Source organism: Anastrepha obliqua, chromosome 1 (assembly GCF_027943255.1).
Source record: "Anastrepha obliqua isolate idAnaObli1 chromosome 1, idAnaObli1_1.0, whole genome shotgun sequence".
In the NCBI taxonomy this organism is placed as follows: Eukaryota; Metazoa; Arthropoda; class Insecta; order Diptera; family Tephritidae; genus Anastrepha; species Anastrepha obliqua.
Window position 1 is genome coordinate 163802655 of NC_072892.1, and position 15478 is coordinate 163818132.

Consider the following 15478-nt stretch of genomic DNA (forward strand, 5'->3'; position numbering starts at 1 on the left):
TGTAAATATTTTTTGGGATGTATACTTTTTTCCGCATCTCTGTACAAAAATCCCCAGTGTGGACCGTCTCAAGGCCATAGTTAAGCCAAAAGGTGGTCATATCGAACAAAAGTAAATTGATTCTTAATTTTGTATTATTTTCACACATTTTTTACTTTGAATTGAATATAAGTAATTTTCCAAACTAAATTAATGGCCTTTTTAATTGGTTACACTTCGAGTGCCGAACCCTGTCAAAGATTTTCTACTTGAAAAGAAACCATTTAATAACTAATTTTTTAAATCAATTTACGGCTCTAATAACAGTAATAGATTGCCGCTTACACCCTCAAAAGTGCTTAAGTCTAATTTCTCCGCCAATTTGTGGTAAGCGTTTGTTGCGCTACTAATGGGGAGTCCGGTCCTTACATTTTACGCCCCTACAAATGATAGTTGATTTAAAAAAAAAATACTTTTCATGTGAAAACACTTTTAGCGACCGCATTTAGAAAAAACAATTTTCATGTTTAATGTCTGCAGTCTACATCGAACCCATGACCAAATACACTGTCTTAGTGCTCCAAAAAAAACCTCTTAAATTATTTAGCTATAACTGTGATATTTTCTATACATACACATCCTCGTTCCGCATTGTGCACTAAATGACCTTCTAATTGATTATTATTTTTCTTGCGTATTTGTTAGTGTCTAAATTTTGCTAATTCAGTGTGTCTTTGGTGATTTGGTTTTAATTCAACTTTCATTACTCGATTTCGTCATATTCATACACAATTGATGATCACGTCGATCGCCCCATCCACCGTTACCCTTACGCAGTTTGGTCTTCTTCACTAAACTTGCCGCCGTTAGCGATAAGCTGCGTGGAAACAGCTGTTTAGACTTACGAGCTATACGTAAGACTTGTTGCACCTTCGCTATCACTTGATTGGATTCACAGTTTTTCTTCTTGTGATGGACGCCGCTGAAAAAACAAAAAAAAAAAAAAAATTGAAATTGAAATTAGTAAAAATAAATTGCTTGTGTAGTTTATCAAGTTATTTTTCATCAGTCCCTAGCTTACCATTCGCCAATATGGAAGACTCTTGGACCTTTAACGATCATTGCATGCAGCTTCTTCTGCAAGCACTGCTGGGACACATAGTGCAGCGACCAGTCCCAATTGTAATCGTCGTAAAAACAGAAATGTTGCGCGCACTTTCGGATGTTGGACCAGGTGCTGCGATTGAATGCGAAGCCCATATTATGTTTACTACTTATCCAGGGCATCACTTCGACCTTTGTGGAAAAGAAAACAAATTATGTCGTACTCTCAATCGGACTGGCATTGATTTCTCTATACGCCTAGATAATATATTTGTATGTATGTAGCCAAACATTAAAAAGTTTCGAACTCTGAAGCATGTTTTTCAATATATAAATATGTACATATGTAAAGTTTTGAAAATTACTCGCATTGTTATAAATTATAATTAAATCATGACATTAACTAAGCATAGAACGAAAAAAGTGAATTGGATGCAAATGGAGGAAACACCGAGGAGGAGCAGCTCGAATCATGCAATTTTAAGGCGAATATTTTAATAAATTCTTTTTTAAAGTTTAAGGTTAGCAGTAATTCAATAATATAAATGTGGATAAGTCACCCATCCTACTAACTTGCTTTACCCCCGGCAAAAACCACAAATATTTATCCCAGGACTGTGTACAGACAGACACGCGAGTTTTGGTCATTTTATGTCAGCGATTGCTCTTTTGGTGCTAGCACCAGGCAACCCCGTTGGCTGTGAAACATTTGTCAAACTTCACCATATGGATCGGTAATGGCTGATGATATGGATCACGACGGCGATAGCAATGCTATAAATGAGATCCCTCCGGTTTCACAAGACGAAATATTAGAAGAAATTTCATATCTTAAGATAAAAAAATCGCCAGGCTACGACCTCATTACTGCTGAAATATTGAAACAGCTCCCGAACAATATTATTGCTGTATTGACGAATATCATCAACACCACATTTAAGCTGAAATATTTTTCAATATATTGGAAAACAGCGGAAGTCGTTATGTTCAATAAGCCAGGTAAAAATATTCACGATGTAACATCATACAGGCCTATCTCCCTTCTTCCAATACTATCGAAAATGGTGGAAAAATTGTTAATCAAAAGGATCAACATAATAATAGAAAACAAAAAAATTATACCGACGCACCAATTTGGATTCCGCACGAAGCATTCGACTATCGATCAAGTACATAGGATAGTGCGAATAATAGAAAATGCTTTTGAAGAAAGAAAAACCTGCTCTGCGGTATTCCTTGATATATCCAAGGCGTTCGACAAAGTATGCCACTATGGGCTACAGAAGAAAATAAATGCGTTGCTACCCAAGCAGTACTCCACCATCCTACATTCGTATTTATCCGACCGTTCCTTCAGAGTAAAACAAGAAGATTCATATTCATGTCTCAAACCAATCAAAGCAGGGGTTCCCCAGGGAAGCGTACTTGGCCCTTTATTGTATTTGCTCTTTACATGCGATCTGCCATGCAATTCAAACTGCGTAACAGCTACTTTTGCCGACGATACAGCTATTCTTTCGATAGGAAACACGGAAAACACATCGACATCACAATTACAATTAGCCATAAATGAAATATATGACTGGACCAACAAATGGCATATTAAATTAAATGAAAGCAAGTCTGTGCATATAAATTTCACCCAAAACAAAATCAAATATGTTCCAATATATTTAAATGGTAGACAGGTTCCATACTCAAATACTGCAAAGTATCTGGGCATGTCTCTAGACGCCAAGCTAAGATGGAAAGCCCATGTAAAGAAAAAGAAAGAAGAAATGGAATTAAAATACAGAAATATGTATTGGCTTATGGGAAAGGAATCAGTACTATCCACCAATAATAAAATGATTGTATACAAACAAATTCTGAAGCCTGTATGGTCCTACGGCGCACAGTTATGGGGTTGCTCCAGCCAAAGTAACATTCAATCTATACAAAGGCTACAAAACAAAATTATTAAATGTGCAGTCGGTGCTCCGTGGTATATCCGTAGCTCCGATCTTGAACGCGACCTAAATATTGACTCGGTGGTAGACAAAAGCCCATGATGAAAGGTTAAAAAACCACGTCAATACGGAGGCCACTATTCTCGCTAATCCAGCTAATTGGAGAAGAAGACTGAAACGCAGAAAGCCTAAAGACTTTATGTACTAACCACACCTTAGCATTAACTGTTGTATATACCTTATTTTCTAAATTCTAAACAAATTGCTCGTTAGTTAATAAAATTTTTTCTATGTAACTAGTCGCAATGTAAAATAATAACAAAAAAAAAAAAAAAATTGTCAAACTTAAAACTCAGTTTGTGAAGACTGAAGTTAACTTAACTTAAGAAATTGGCAACGATTGCGCAATACGTCAATGTGTTTTTTCTTTTAGACTATACAACTATTACATCTGTTCAGTTCGACTAATAAGAGGTGATCAGATTGGAGGTACTTTTCCAAAAGGGGGTTTTCGACAGACCGCGCGTGACTACTGTCAAATTAAATACATAATTTTTTTTAGTATTCATTGACATTTCATCATGGAAAGACTTACGCCTCAACAACGTTTACAAATCATACAATTGTATTACGAAAATCGACGCTCTGTGAAAAGTGTTCATCGTGCGCTCTAGCCAACTTACGGTGTACATAACCGTCTTACCGAACTCACTATTCGGCAAACCATCGGAAAAATTGAGCATAATTTTACATTACTTGACGATACTCGACCGATTACACCGCTTATAGCCCGATGTGCAGAGAATATTGCGTCTGTAAATGATAGTTTTGCCGAAGACCTGGAAGAATCGATTCGGCGCCGATCTCAAAAACTTGGCCTACTTTATGGCACTACTTGGGCGATTTTACGCAAAGATCTTGGTTTGAAAGTACAGGGTTGGCCATATTAAACTGACCCATGTGATTATTAAAAAAATATGGAAAAAGAAACATTTTTTTGTGTTTCATTGTGAAAAACATTTAGTTTAGTTCAAGGAGATTCGTTTACATCACTTTTTGAATATGATATCGCGCAAGTGGTCGCCCTTAGCTCGTATAGCGTAATGTGCCCGTTTTTCGGCGTTTTCCATAGTTTTGGCCAGCGTCTCGGCCGATATGGCGGCTATTTCCCGTCGGATATTGGCCTTAAGTGCGCCTAGTATCTTTGGCTTGTTGACGTAAACCTTAGATTTCAAATAGCCCCAAAGAAAAAAGTCCGGTGGCGTCAAATCCGGTGATCGTGGCGGCCAGTCAAAATCGCCGCTTTTTGATATCAAACGGCCAGGGAACAAAGTCTTCAATAAGTTGACGGTGGCTCGTGCTGTGTATGGTGGTGCGCCATCTTGCTGAAACCAGAAGTGCTCCATACCATTTTCACGAACAATCGGCATCACAAAATCGGTTATCATGGCCCGATAACGCTCTTGATTGACGGTCAATGGTTGGTGTTGACCATTTTCAAAGAAGAACGGCCCAATGACCATATCAGCGCAAATGCCACACCAGACTGTAACTTTTTGGTCGTGGAGAGGTACCTCTTCAATAATTTGAGGGTTTTCGGTGGCGTAGAAACGGCAATTTTGCTTATTTACGGTTCCGTTCAAGGAGAAATGGGCCTCATCACTCATAATGATTTGATGCCAAAAATCCTCATCAGTTTGGGCCATTCGGATGACTAAATTGGCATATTCCAAGCGACGAGGCTTATCGGCCGGCAACAGTTGTTGATTTAGTTGTATTTTGTACGGGAATATCCCCAAATCCAAACGAATGATACGTCGTAGAGTGGTCCGAGGGATGTCCAACTGAGCAGAACGACGATTACCTGACGTTCGGGGCGATGACTCGATACTGGCTCGTACGGCCGCGATATTTTCGTTAGATCGTCTTGGCCGCTTTTTATTTGGACGTCGGGTATTAGCCACAGTGCCGGAAGACAAAAATCTTTTGCGCATTTGCTTGATTGCGTTCTTTGACGGCGCACTTTTCACTTTATTTTTTTTTCTCCACGCACGTTGCGTTTTTACAATCGAGAAGGAATTTTGAATGTACAGCTGAACAATTTCAGCGCGTTCTATTGGGGTGTACTGTTTCATGGTATAAATCTCCTTCGACTGACGCTTCCAACGCGGTATGTCATTAGCTGATCTGAAATTACAGTAAAAAGTTATAGGGTTACTCAATGGGTCAGTTTAATATGGCCAACCCTGTATATAAAATACAGCTAGTCCGCGATTTGAAGCCAGCGGATTGGAGGAATCATCGGCCCATATTTCTTCAAGGACGAGGCTGGTGTCCATGTAACAGTGAATGGCAAATGCTATCGCGCCATGATATACAACTTTTTGATGCCAGAAATTGAAGCCCGCGATCTTCACAACATTTGGTTCCAACAAGACGGTGCTACTTTCCATACAGCCGTTGAAACAATGGATTCACGGCATAGTCGTTTCGATGAGGAATTTAACGTGCGTCTCGGACCAGTGGATGGGCTACCAATATCGCGTGATATCACACCTTTCGACCATTATTAGTGGGGGGTATGTAAAGTCTAAATGCTTCGTGGATGAATCAGCTTCGATTGAGACATTGGAAGCCAATACTACTAAAGTTATTTACGAGGTAGCGACCGTAGACTTTCGGCGAGGAGGTCGGCATTAAACGCTTAGAAGTCTAAGCGGTGAAGATTGGGTTATTAAAGTTTTCCTTAAACTTATTTTCCAAAAATAGCCGTAAAAAGTATCAGAAATATTCTTATGTTGATTCCGTTGATACAGTTTAAAAACAAATGTAGGAGTTATTTTTTTGGAGAAGGTAGGTAGGTAGGTGTAATGGTTGAAATACCACTCGGCTATTATGAGGACTCAACATTCAGCCGGATACCGATGATCGGGTAAGAGATCTCTGAGACCAATTCAGTCTCCTTCCTGGCAACCTATGTCCTGGAACCCAGTTCAGAGAAATGTTACCTGCAAACTCAAGAGATTTGATCTCCTCCTTACAGGAGTTGACTAGTTTGGATCTGCACCACGGCGTCGTCAAAGCCTTGATCGCGGGTTCACTATCGGATAAAATGTTAATATCTGCCTAGCTTCCGCGTTCCTTAAGCATTTTGCATGCTTGCAGGAAAAACACTAGCAGTATTCGACAATTTTAAGGGAATAGAAAAATTATAAATTGGATTTAGAGAAAACTTCTGCTCAGACTCCCGATTCCATCTTGGATACGTAAGTGAAGACAGAGGTATCAGCTTCGGTTTGGAAAAAATATTTTAAAAAATTAATTTCATTTTTAAAAACTCCATTTCTGGTGTTACTTTCAAATCGGTTCATTAAATTTTTCCGAAATATTTTGGCAGAAGTATTAAAATATTGGGTATGGGAATAAGTTTGCGCTCTCGTAAAAGAGGTGAAGCTGCTGATACTATTTTTGTGTTCTCTGTAGTAATATACTGGTGATTTGAAGGTGTATATGTGAGGTTGCAGTAGTCGACATTCTTTTGAAGCGTAAAGATCTTTTTTTATCTGACGTCAAAAATGTCTACGTTCGTCCCGAAAAAATTGCTTTTGCAGGAAGTCATGCTTCATTATTACCTTGTAAAGAATAGTGCAGCTGAAACGTGTCTTATATTGATCAATATTTATGATAATCACGCTCTATCAGAGTGGTTTCGACGCTTCCAAAGTGGCAATTTCAACGTGAGTGATAAAGATCGCGAAGAGGCATGGGAAAAATTCGAAGATACTCAACTACAACAATTATTGGATGAATGCGCATGTCGAGCCCTTGATAATATCTCTAAAGAGTTGGATGTTGACAGATCAACCGTCGGTAATTGTTTGCACGCGATGGGGAAGAAGCAGATTGCTGGATAATTGGGCAAACTGCCAATTGCTTAATATTGAAGGAGGCCGTTTGATGTGACAGATGTTTTTTTTTGTTTTATTTATGACAGCTATTTAAAGCAAACAGAAACAATCGTTGACATCCGATTGGCATAATGGCCTAGACAGCCTAATACGGATTGACAACTAGACTTAATTCTCATAATTTAAGCGTATTAGGGGGATGAGAATCGATGGCAACATTGCCGAAAAATGACAGTTAATTGTGAATGAAAAATAGTGAAACTTTTAAAGTGAATAACAAGAAAGACTGGAAGCAATGCTAATGCACTAACACATTCGAAATTACATGAATTGTTTTGATATTTTGGAGCAGTTTCAGAAATTGCAATTAAAGATTTTCTTTTCATGAATAATTATTTCTTAGTATGAGAGCAACTATTTGCCGCCTGCGGTTCATCTTTTACTGACAAAACTATTCAATAAGCAAATCAACTGTAGAGTGTTAGTTTTGTTCGTCGAGAGAGGACTTTACAGCTCAGTTGCCTACTTGAATTTGAATTTGAAAAGGTCGAGCCAAGGAGCACCAGGAGATTTGGTGGCTCCTAAAACACTCAGGCTAAAGAGCCCATTGTATTTAAAGCTCTGGAAAGGGGGTAGATAGTCAAGGAGGGAGGGAGAAAAGTATCAGAGAAAGAGATAGAAAAGAATAGAGACAGAGATAGAGATAGTTAGTCCTGTGAGAATTTTCCAGATTCTTTGGCAAATCTGTAAATATCCTCCAGTTTTAGAGAACGAATATTACTCATTCTCATGACATCGGAACCCAATACTCGTAGTCGCGCTCTAGCAAAGGCAGGACACTCACAGAGAAAGTGCTCAGTGCTATCCGCCTCCTCCAAGCATGACAGGCATACCGGGTCCTCGATGATTCCAATGGTGGTCATATGCTGACCCCATGGGTTGTGTCCTGTAATGATGCCGACCATCAACCGAATGTCTTTCCTTCTAAGTTTTAGTAGAAAGTTTGACAGTTTTCTGTTCGGACTTGTCACAAAACACTTTGCAGTTCTGCATCGTTCTAGACCGGGCCATCGCTCTTTATGTAGATTGCCTACATAATCGCTGATCCAATTATTGATTCCTGGGTATCCGGTCATTTTCCCGAATCGAATTTCCCGAATGCCGCTGGCCCGAATGTCTAAAATTCCGAATAACCAAAATCCCGAATGCCATTTTCCCGAATGCCAGTTTCCCGAATCCATTTTCCCGAAAACCAATTTCCCGAATAACTAATTTACCGAATATTTTTAAATAATTGACGCATAAATGGTTCCAACAGAAGAATAATGTTACCATAGAAGAGAAAACAGAGTATTGGACTATTTAAAAGCAATTTCTTATAATATTGTGCTCTAATTGGTTTACAAATATGTATATGTTCACTTTTACAAAAATTTATTGCAGTAAATCCTTTATTACTAATAAAAAAAAAATTTATTTTTCGGGGACATAGCCATTCGTGAAACTGGCATTCGGAAAAATGGCATTCGGGATTTTGGTTATTCGGAATTTTAGACATTCGGGCCAGCGGCATTCGGGAAATTCGATTCGGGAAAATGACCGGGAATCGATTCCTGCGGGACTGATTCCGATTATTGGCTCTGGCTGTGAATCCGCGTAACAACTGTCTGTCACACTACAATTTTAACTAGAATTAACTGCCGGTAATCCCGATTAACGTCGTCTTCTGTCTAAGCTATAGCGCGCTTTGCTCTAAAGGCAGATTCGCGGTTCTTGTCCGGGCAACTTTTCATTTGCTTTCAATAATTTCTAGTCCAAAAGAGTTAAAGAGAAAATGGCAATCTAATCATCAAGTTGTTCGGACAGAAAGTCAGAATAAATTTGATTCGAACTAAACCACATTTTTGTTGCACTCTCAGTGAGGCAGAGTAAGAAAATTAGCAACTTAAAGTTGTCTCGACAGGAGTGGTGATTTCGTCTTACAGCAAAAGACAAAAATTTTTTAAACTCTGTTCCTCAGATGCGCGATCAAACGACCGACGTCGTAGGCAAGACATCGCGCCAGCTATTTTGAAAACTGCATTTTTGATGTATGCAGCAACAAGAAAGTCTATTTATACATCCATCATACAAGACGACCGTTAATGCCACTTAATACTTCTAATGATCTCTCGAGTTCTATTCCGCTTGAATTTACGGTGTCAAAGAATGAATTTTATAAATTTCTACACTTTTTTTAAAATCTATTTATTTAACTATTTCTACTTATTTAGCTCATCTTAGCTCTAAATGGTCTGTAAAAACTATAATTATGTTTTAGACTCAAAATAAACAAAAACGAAAACAAAAAATAAACATCCACTTATTTTTAAGCATATATTTTTTACCAAAAATTACTCAGTATATCCTAGCCTAAATTTTGATGGTTTAGAGGTATTTACATATATCGAGTTTCAAACAATAGTCAGTAGTCACTTTACTGCTTGCTAGCCACTATAGTGATTACGATTACTGACCTCTTACAAGTACAATCACTAAGTCCACCTATTTCTTATTTAAACTATTCTCTGTACTACACTTGGAAAAGTAAATATAATGTCCTTTTCCCTAAATTAATTTTAACTTTAGCTTTCAGCAAACAAATGTGCACATAAAATACGGATTAGTAGATACCTCACGAAATTTATTTTGTGTTGGTGGCTTGGACACGTGTGATATACGGTACACAACCTAAACAATTAGAATACGTAATTTAATATTTTATCCAAAAAGTTTTTTCACACGCAATACACAAGTACACAACAAAATGGCACGCACACACATATACACGTACACATATAAGTGATATAAATGATAGATTCTTAGATCGAATTAAGCGGCGTACTAAAGTGGGTAACATGCATACATGCATACAAGCATACATACGAAGGTATTATATGAAGATAAGCGTTTCAAGTTCATACTACTGGCATAGTAATTAACTATTTTTATGGTAATGAGTTTTTATGTGAAATAATCAGAAAGTTAATATAAAACATTGAAAGGCACTTGAACTTCGAGGCTCCGCTCCTACACCCGTTAAGTGCACCTCTTACATACTCGCAGACGTATTTATTTTGTATTCACAGTGCGCAAGGTTACATAAAAAATTAAAAAGGATAAAAGGGATAAAAATCGATTTTTTGTTTTTGCATGTTATTGTAGTAAAACATTTCAAAAATACCGTGTTAAAATTTTAAGTCAATCCGAGCAAAACTTTTTAAGTTATAGAGCATAAAGCCGAGCCGCCTCAAGCATCTGCCGAGATAACTTAAAACTTTAAACGCGGTTTTCACGAACCTTTTTTTTTTAAAGTGCGTAGTCATTGGCATTTAAAAACTACTCAACCGATCCTTTTGAAATTTTGCACACATATTTTACATATAAAAAACCTCCCGCCAACGTTTTTTTTCGCCATTTTTTTTTTATATTAAGGTGGTTTTACACCTACAAAATGGCGGCATTTTTTCGTCAAAAATCACTTTTTACTTCAAACGACTACCAAATGGCTGAAAATGAAAATAAATCGTCAAAATAAACGTTGGGGGCATGTTTAACTCATACTTTAACTAAATTATTCGATTTTTTTGATTTCAGATGATTCTACGCTGAGATATGCTGACTACTGCAAAATATATTTTTGAAAAGACGTCTACGTAAATGTGCTCTCATTCGCTCATTTTGCAATATTTTTACATGAACATTTTATCAAATATTCTTGAGATGTTACTTTATAATATGCAACAACTTTTAATAAACTGACTTGAACCGTTTCGCTACAATAAATTCATGAAAAAAGTGTTTTTTTTTAGCGTTTATCCCTTACCCCCCCCTTAATATGAATAAGGTAACATGAAAAGTTTCCCGCAGTGTCGCATTAAAACGACATGGTAGTCAATGTATTTTACCGCTATATCATTAGATGCACTTGTGTCTTTATTTTTACTAAAATTGGAAATTTTGAATCCGTTTTTCTTAAAATTTTAATTTTTTTGGTTAGGACGTTATTGCAATAAACGAGCGATACGTCTCGGGAAATATAAATTTCTCAAAGGTTGAAGAACCATGTTTTTGGTGTTTGTTCTGAGCGAAATGAACTTTTATAATCTGGGATTAAAACAGACATGCCTAACGTTTGTGCTCGCGAACGAAAACAGCCTTTGTACCTTCAAGTATACACATATTAAGTTTATGTACTTTTACCACACATAACAGATCGCGTCATGTTAGAAAGCAGTCGTGAAACCCCATATCAATACTTTCTACCAAATGCGTCTTTTTTTCTTCCGACTACTTCTTTGAGGATCATAGGACCTTTACAAAGCTTCTCTAACTAAATGTGTCTTAACAGCTGTAAAATTTCTGTTTGACTTGATTCAATTTTCTCATGTGGGCACCTTCCAGTTTTTATAATTCATTTTCAAAATGGAATCAAGCAATTCGCTGATCGCGGATCGCTGTATTCGACCATGCAAATCGTTCGGTAAAATGAAAATTGAGTTGCCAAACTACGAAATGATAGCTTATGTTAAGACAGTTATGGCAAAGCTCTCACCATAGTCGGTTTAATGTTACCTGAACGGCCGTATTTATATCCATCCAAGGACTATCACTCCAGCAGTATTCCTCGTACATGTATGAGGAATGTTTATGCTGCTACAACAACAATAACAGTGATGGTAAAAAATTTGGTAAGGCAGACAACAGTAAAATGCGAGGTCTCCACCTGAAAATTCTGTTTTAACAGAGCATTTTAACCATAATTTGTATAAGGTGTAGATGCGGGGTTATGCCTGCAGTCCGTTGCTGTTTACCGCCTGTTGTTTACACGTACTGAACACATTCGCAACAATTTCATACATTTTGGGACATTTTAATTCTGACGAAGCTGGTCCCAAAGAAGTGAAGTAATTGCCTAGACGGACGGCATTGTTAATCGGGATTAACGAGTTCATTCGGAATTAAGTGCAATTAATGCGGATTGACAACTAGACTTAATTCTCATTATTTAAGCGGATTAAGTAAACAACCGGAGAAAAAGGAAACAATCTTCCATTTCCTCTGTGAATGCCGCGCCCTATGGAAAGGCAGAATGTTAACCCTGGGCAAACCGCTGTTCGAGAGTCTACAGCACAGACTGGATATAGTCTTGCTGTAAATAACTGTTAGACAAGTTGGTAACGAGAATGTGGCAACAAAGTCCTGCGGAAGCGCTAATTGGATTCTGGATGAATCACCACTCTAACCAATCAACCAACCAAGCGGATAAGGAATTTTCGATGGCAAAATTGCCGAAAAATGACAGTTAATATCTATTATGAATGGAAACTAATGAAACTTTTAAAGAGAAGAACAAGGAAGACCGAAAACAATCATTGCAGCATTAAAATTCTGGAGCAATATGATGACCACAACAGGAGTATTTATTCTATAGCATTTTCGTTTTAGTGGTTTTAAATGCGGTTTTCCAATTTCAGATGGCAAGCAGAAAGAAAAGTTCAACCTGGACGGAAAGGGACGATGCATCTTTTACTGACACAACTATCGTATCAAAAAGTAAAAAAAATGCGTTAAAAATGCATATATTTCTCAATAAAAAGCATTATTATAGCTAAGGAATTGATTAAAAATAAAGGGTTTTCCAATAAGAAGTGTTATTTTGATATTCAAAGAAAAATGCTCTTTTTTCATATGAATGATCGGATGTTTATTTCATTATAAAGAGGAAGATATGCCGTTAATAGTGGAAAGTAACATGAGGCAAATGACCACTACGACCACGCTTACAGGACAATATCCTTTTCATGATTCCATAACCGAATTGCAAAGTGGCTGCCCTATGTCCTCGATAGTCTCACGAATTCCATCTTTGAGGTGTTGAATCGACCCTGGGCTGTTGGCGTAGACCTTCTCTTTCCCTCTATTCTTGGCACCAAAGAAAAAAGTTACAAGGTGTTAAATCACAAGATCTCCGTGGCCAATTGTGATCACCTCTTCGAGAGATAACACGGTCGGGAAACTTTTTCCGTAAAAGATCAATGATTTCGTTGCTTGTGTGGCACGTAGCGCAGTCTTGTTGAAAATAAACGTTGTCCAGATCAATACCATTCAATTTCCGCCATAAAAAATCGTTAATCATCTCTCGATAGCGCAATCCATTCATAAATGACACCTGTTATTGGAAAACCCTTTATTTGTAACTTTTCCAAGTCAAAGATATTTTTGTGCATTTTTTATCTATTACACTGTGTGACAAAAAAAAAAAATTAAATATACTTTTATGGAGACCTAGCAAAACTTGTGGCTATAGAAAAACTAAACAAAATGGTATAGGAGAAATTTCCAATACACCCCCAAAATCTCATTTTATGGCCATAAAACCGTTTTTCAGTAGGTTGATGTGAAGAATCACTCCTAACTTCGCCAATTTCCATCCGATTTCGAATTTGTTTTTTTAGTTCGAAAGAACAAAAACAAGCCTTTTTGACTGTGTGTTGACAATTTTTCTGAAATGACAACTGACGAGACTGTAGACGGAAGTATTTGGAACGTGAACAACGTACAATTTTAATCAGAATTAACTGCGCCGGTAATCCCGATTAACGCCGCTGTCTGTCTAGGCTGGTTAGAACGGTTGATATAAAAATTAGCCTCACTTAAATTCCACCAAGTAACAGTTATTTTTACAGCAAGGTTACTTTCTAAAATTGTGCACATTTTTAAAACGCCTTTGTTCAAATCACAAAATCTAATTTTAGAGTCTATTTGAAAGTTACATAATCACAAGTATGTATGTGTGAATGCATTAATGTATGAATGTGTGTAGAGTTCTTGGAATGAAACGTTAAAAGGAATGACGTCAAACAGTACAATGCAAAGGTAAAGTTAATACTTTTAATTTTTAATGCGACTTCCACAAAGGCAACAACTCAAAATAGCACAGCTTTACATTTTCGTGCAAATGGCGAACAAATTAAAGTGAAAGCTTGGGCAGTTAGACAGTCAGTTATAAAAAAGGCGCTTTTGGGGGGAAGATAAATAAAAAGGAGAAAGCAAGAAGCAAGAAAAAAGACATGGGATATTAACTAACAGCCCGCATGCCAACACACACATAAAAAATTCTCCACATAAAAATATACAAATAAACAAATGCATGAAGACCGCATAGCAAATGACGACAAACAGGCCATATCGATTAATGATTTAACTAATTTTGTTACTTAAATACAAAGCATACAAATATAATACAAATAATTGTCAGGGCTATATGACAGCATGGATAGGTTACTTTGTAGCTATTTTAATTTTTATTTGCATTTTTTCTATTAGCCCAACTACCTTCTGATAGACAGAATACAGTGATGGTAGCACGTGATAACTCCACGATTGCTGTGCGGCGCTTTTATCTGTTGTGGTTGTGGTGGAAGTGGTTATGGTATTGTGGTTGTTAATGATGCGTGCGTTGTTGGTGTTGGTGATTGTATCACCGACATACACTTTTTCTTTATTATTTTCATTAAAATACTTTTTATTAAAACTATTCGCAGCTGATGTGGACGATGACGATGACGATGCGTGCGATGACAATTGCTGTGAGTTTCTATTTTTATTGCGATTATATCCTAATAAATTGCTGGAAGTGAGCAGCGAGGAAGCATATTGGCTGCTAAGGGATTTCTTATTAGTCTGTCGCCAATCAAAATATATATTCACAAATGAAACGATCCATTAAATTAATAAACAAATAAATTGGGGGAAGTATTTGTAGCGCAGTGATGTGTGAAGTAAAATCGAACGAAAATATATTTTTGTAATAATAAAAAAGAGAGAAAGAGAGAGAAATAGGTTAATGAGCTCAAAAGCAGTTTGAAAGCGTTAATTTTTATATGCGTTCTGTTATGTTGTTTCTTCAAAGAATATTGTTGAATATCCTTGGAAAAGAATAATTATTAAGCACCCTTAAGTTTCAAAATAATTTTAGTTCGTTTTTTGTGAAATTCAAATACTAAAACTTACTTTACTGTTATATGTATAGTAGTTGAATGTCTTTAAATATGTGCCCAGCGAGAGTATATCGCAATGCGGGCATAGACTACCTATTGAAGACTGCATCATATCGAGGAGATAGAGAAAGTCTTCGGCTACGTAATGATCTTCCTCTAGGAACAATACCAGACCTGCAAACAGAGTTCAGTTTTCATTATTCAATACGTCACCATTTTCCATTAAAGTATTTTCATAAAGTAAAGTATAAAGTATATTTTTGCATCGTAACCAACCTGTATGATAACGGGTCACATCCAATTGATCGAATACTCGATTCGCCTTCCACCACCAATGATGTTTGGTCTGTGTGAATTTCGCTTCCCTGTAATGGCCGTATAGGTCTGGGTACAGCGCATTGTTGCATTTACGTGTTATGGCTCTGTTAAAAAGAAATTGAACAAAATTGCTGAGGAAATGGTAAGGATAGATAGAAAATGTGTGATTGTTAAAAAT

The 15478-nt window shown here is 37.0% G+C and overlaps 1 protein-coding gene across 5 annotated transcripts in view; it reads right to left on the bottom strand.

Annotated features, from left to right (window-relative positions):
* Positions 1-483: 483 nt before the first annotated feature.
* Positions 484-15478, bottom strand: part of LOC129239669 (alpha-1,6-mannosyl-glycoprotein 2-beta-N-acetylglucosaminyltransferase) — a 75261-nt gene continuing 60266 nt past the window's right edge. For 2 of the 5 annotated variants that reach the window (XM_054875366.1, XM_054875356.1), the window contains exons 8-12: positions 15259-15431; positions 14996-15156; positions 14318-14665; positions 1061-1275; positions 484-961 (exon numbers count right to left, since the gene is read on the bottom strand). In XM_054875366.1, coding sequence (XP_054731341.1) covers positions 733-961; positions 1061-1275; positions 14318-14665; positions 14996-15156; positions 15259-15431 — 1126 coding nt within the window. In that variant the 3' untranslated portion in view covers positions 484-732. The remainder of the gene's footprint in view (positions 962-1060; positions 1276-14317; positions 14666-14995; positions 15157-15258; positions 15432-15478) is intronic. The other 3 variants (XM_054875374.1, XM_054875383.1, XM_054875393.1) reach the window with 3 other exon arrangements.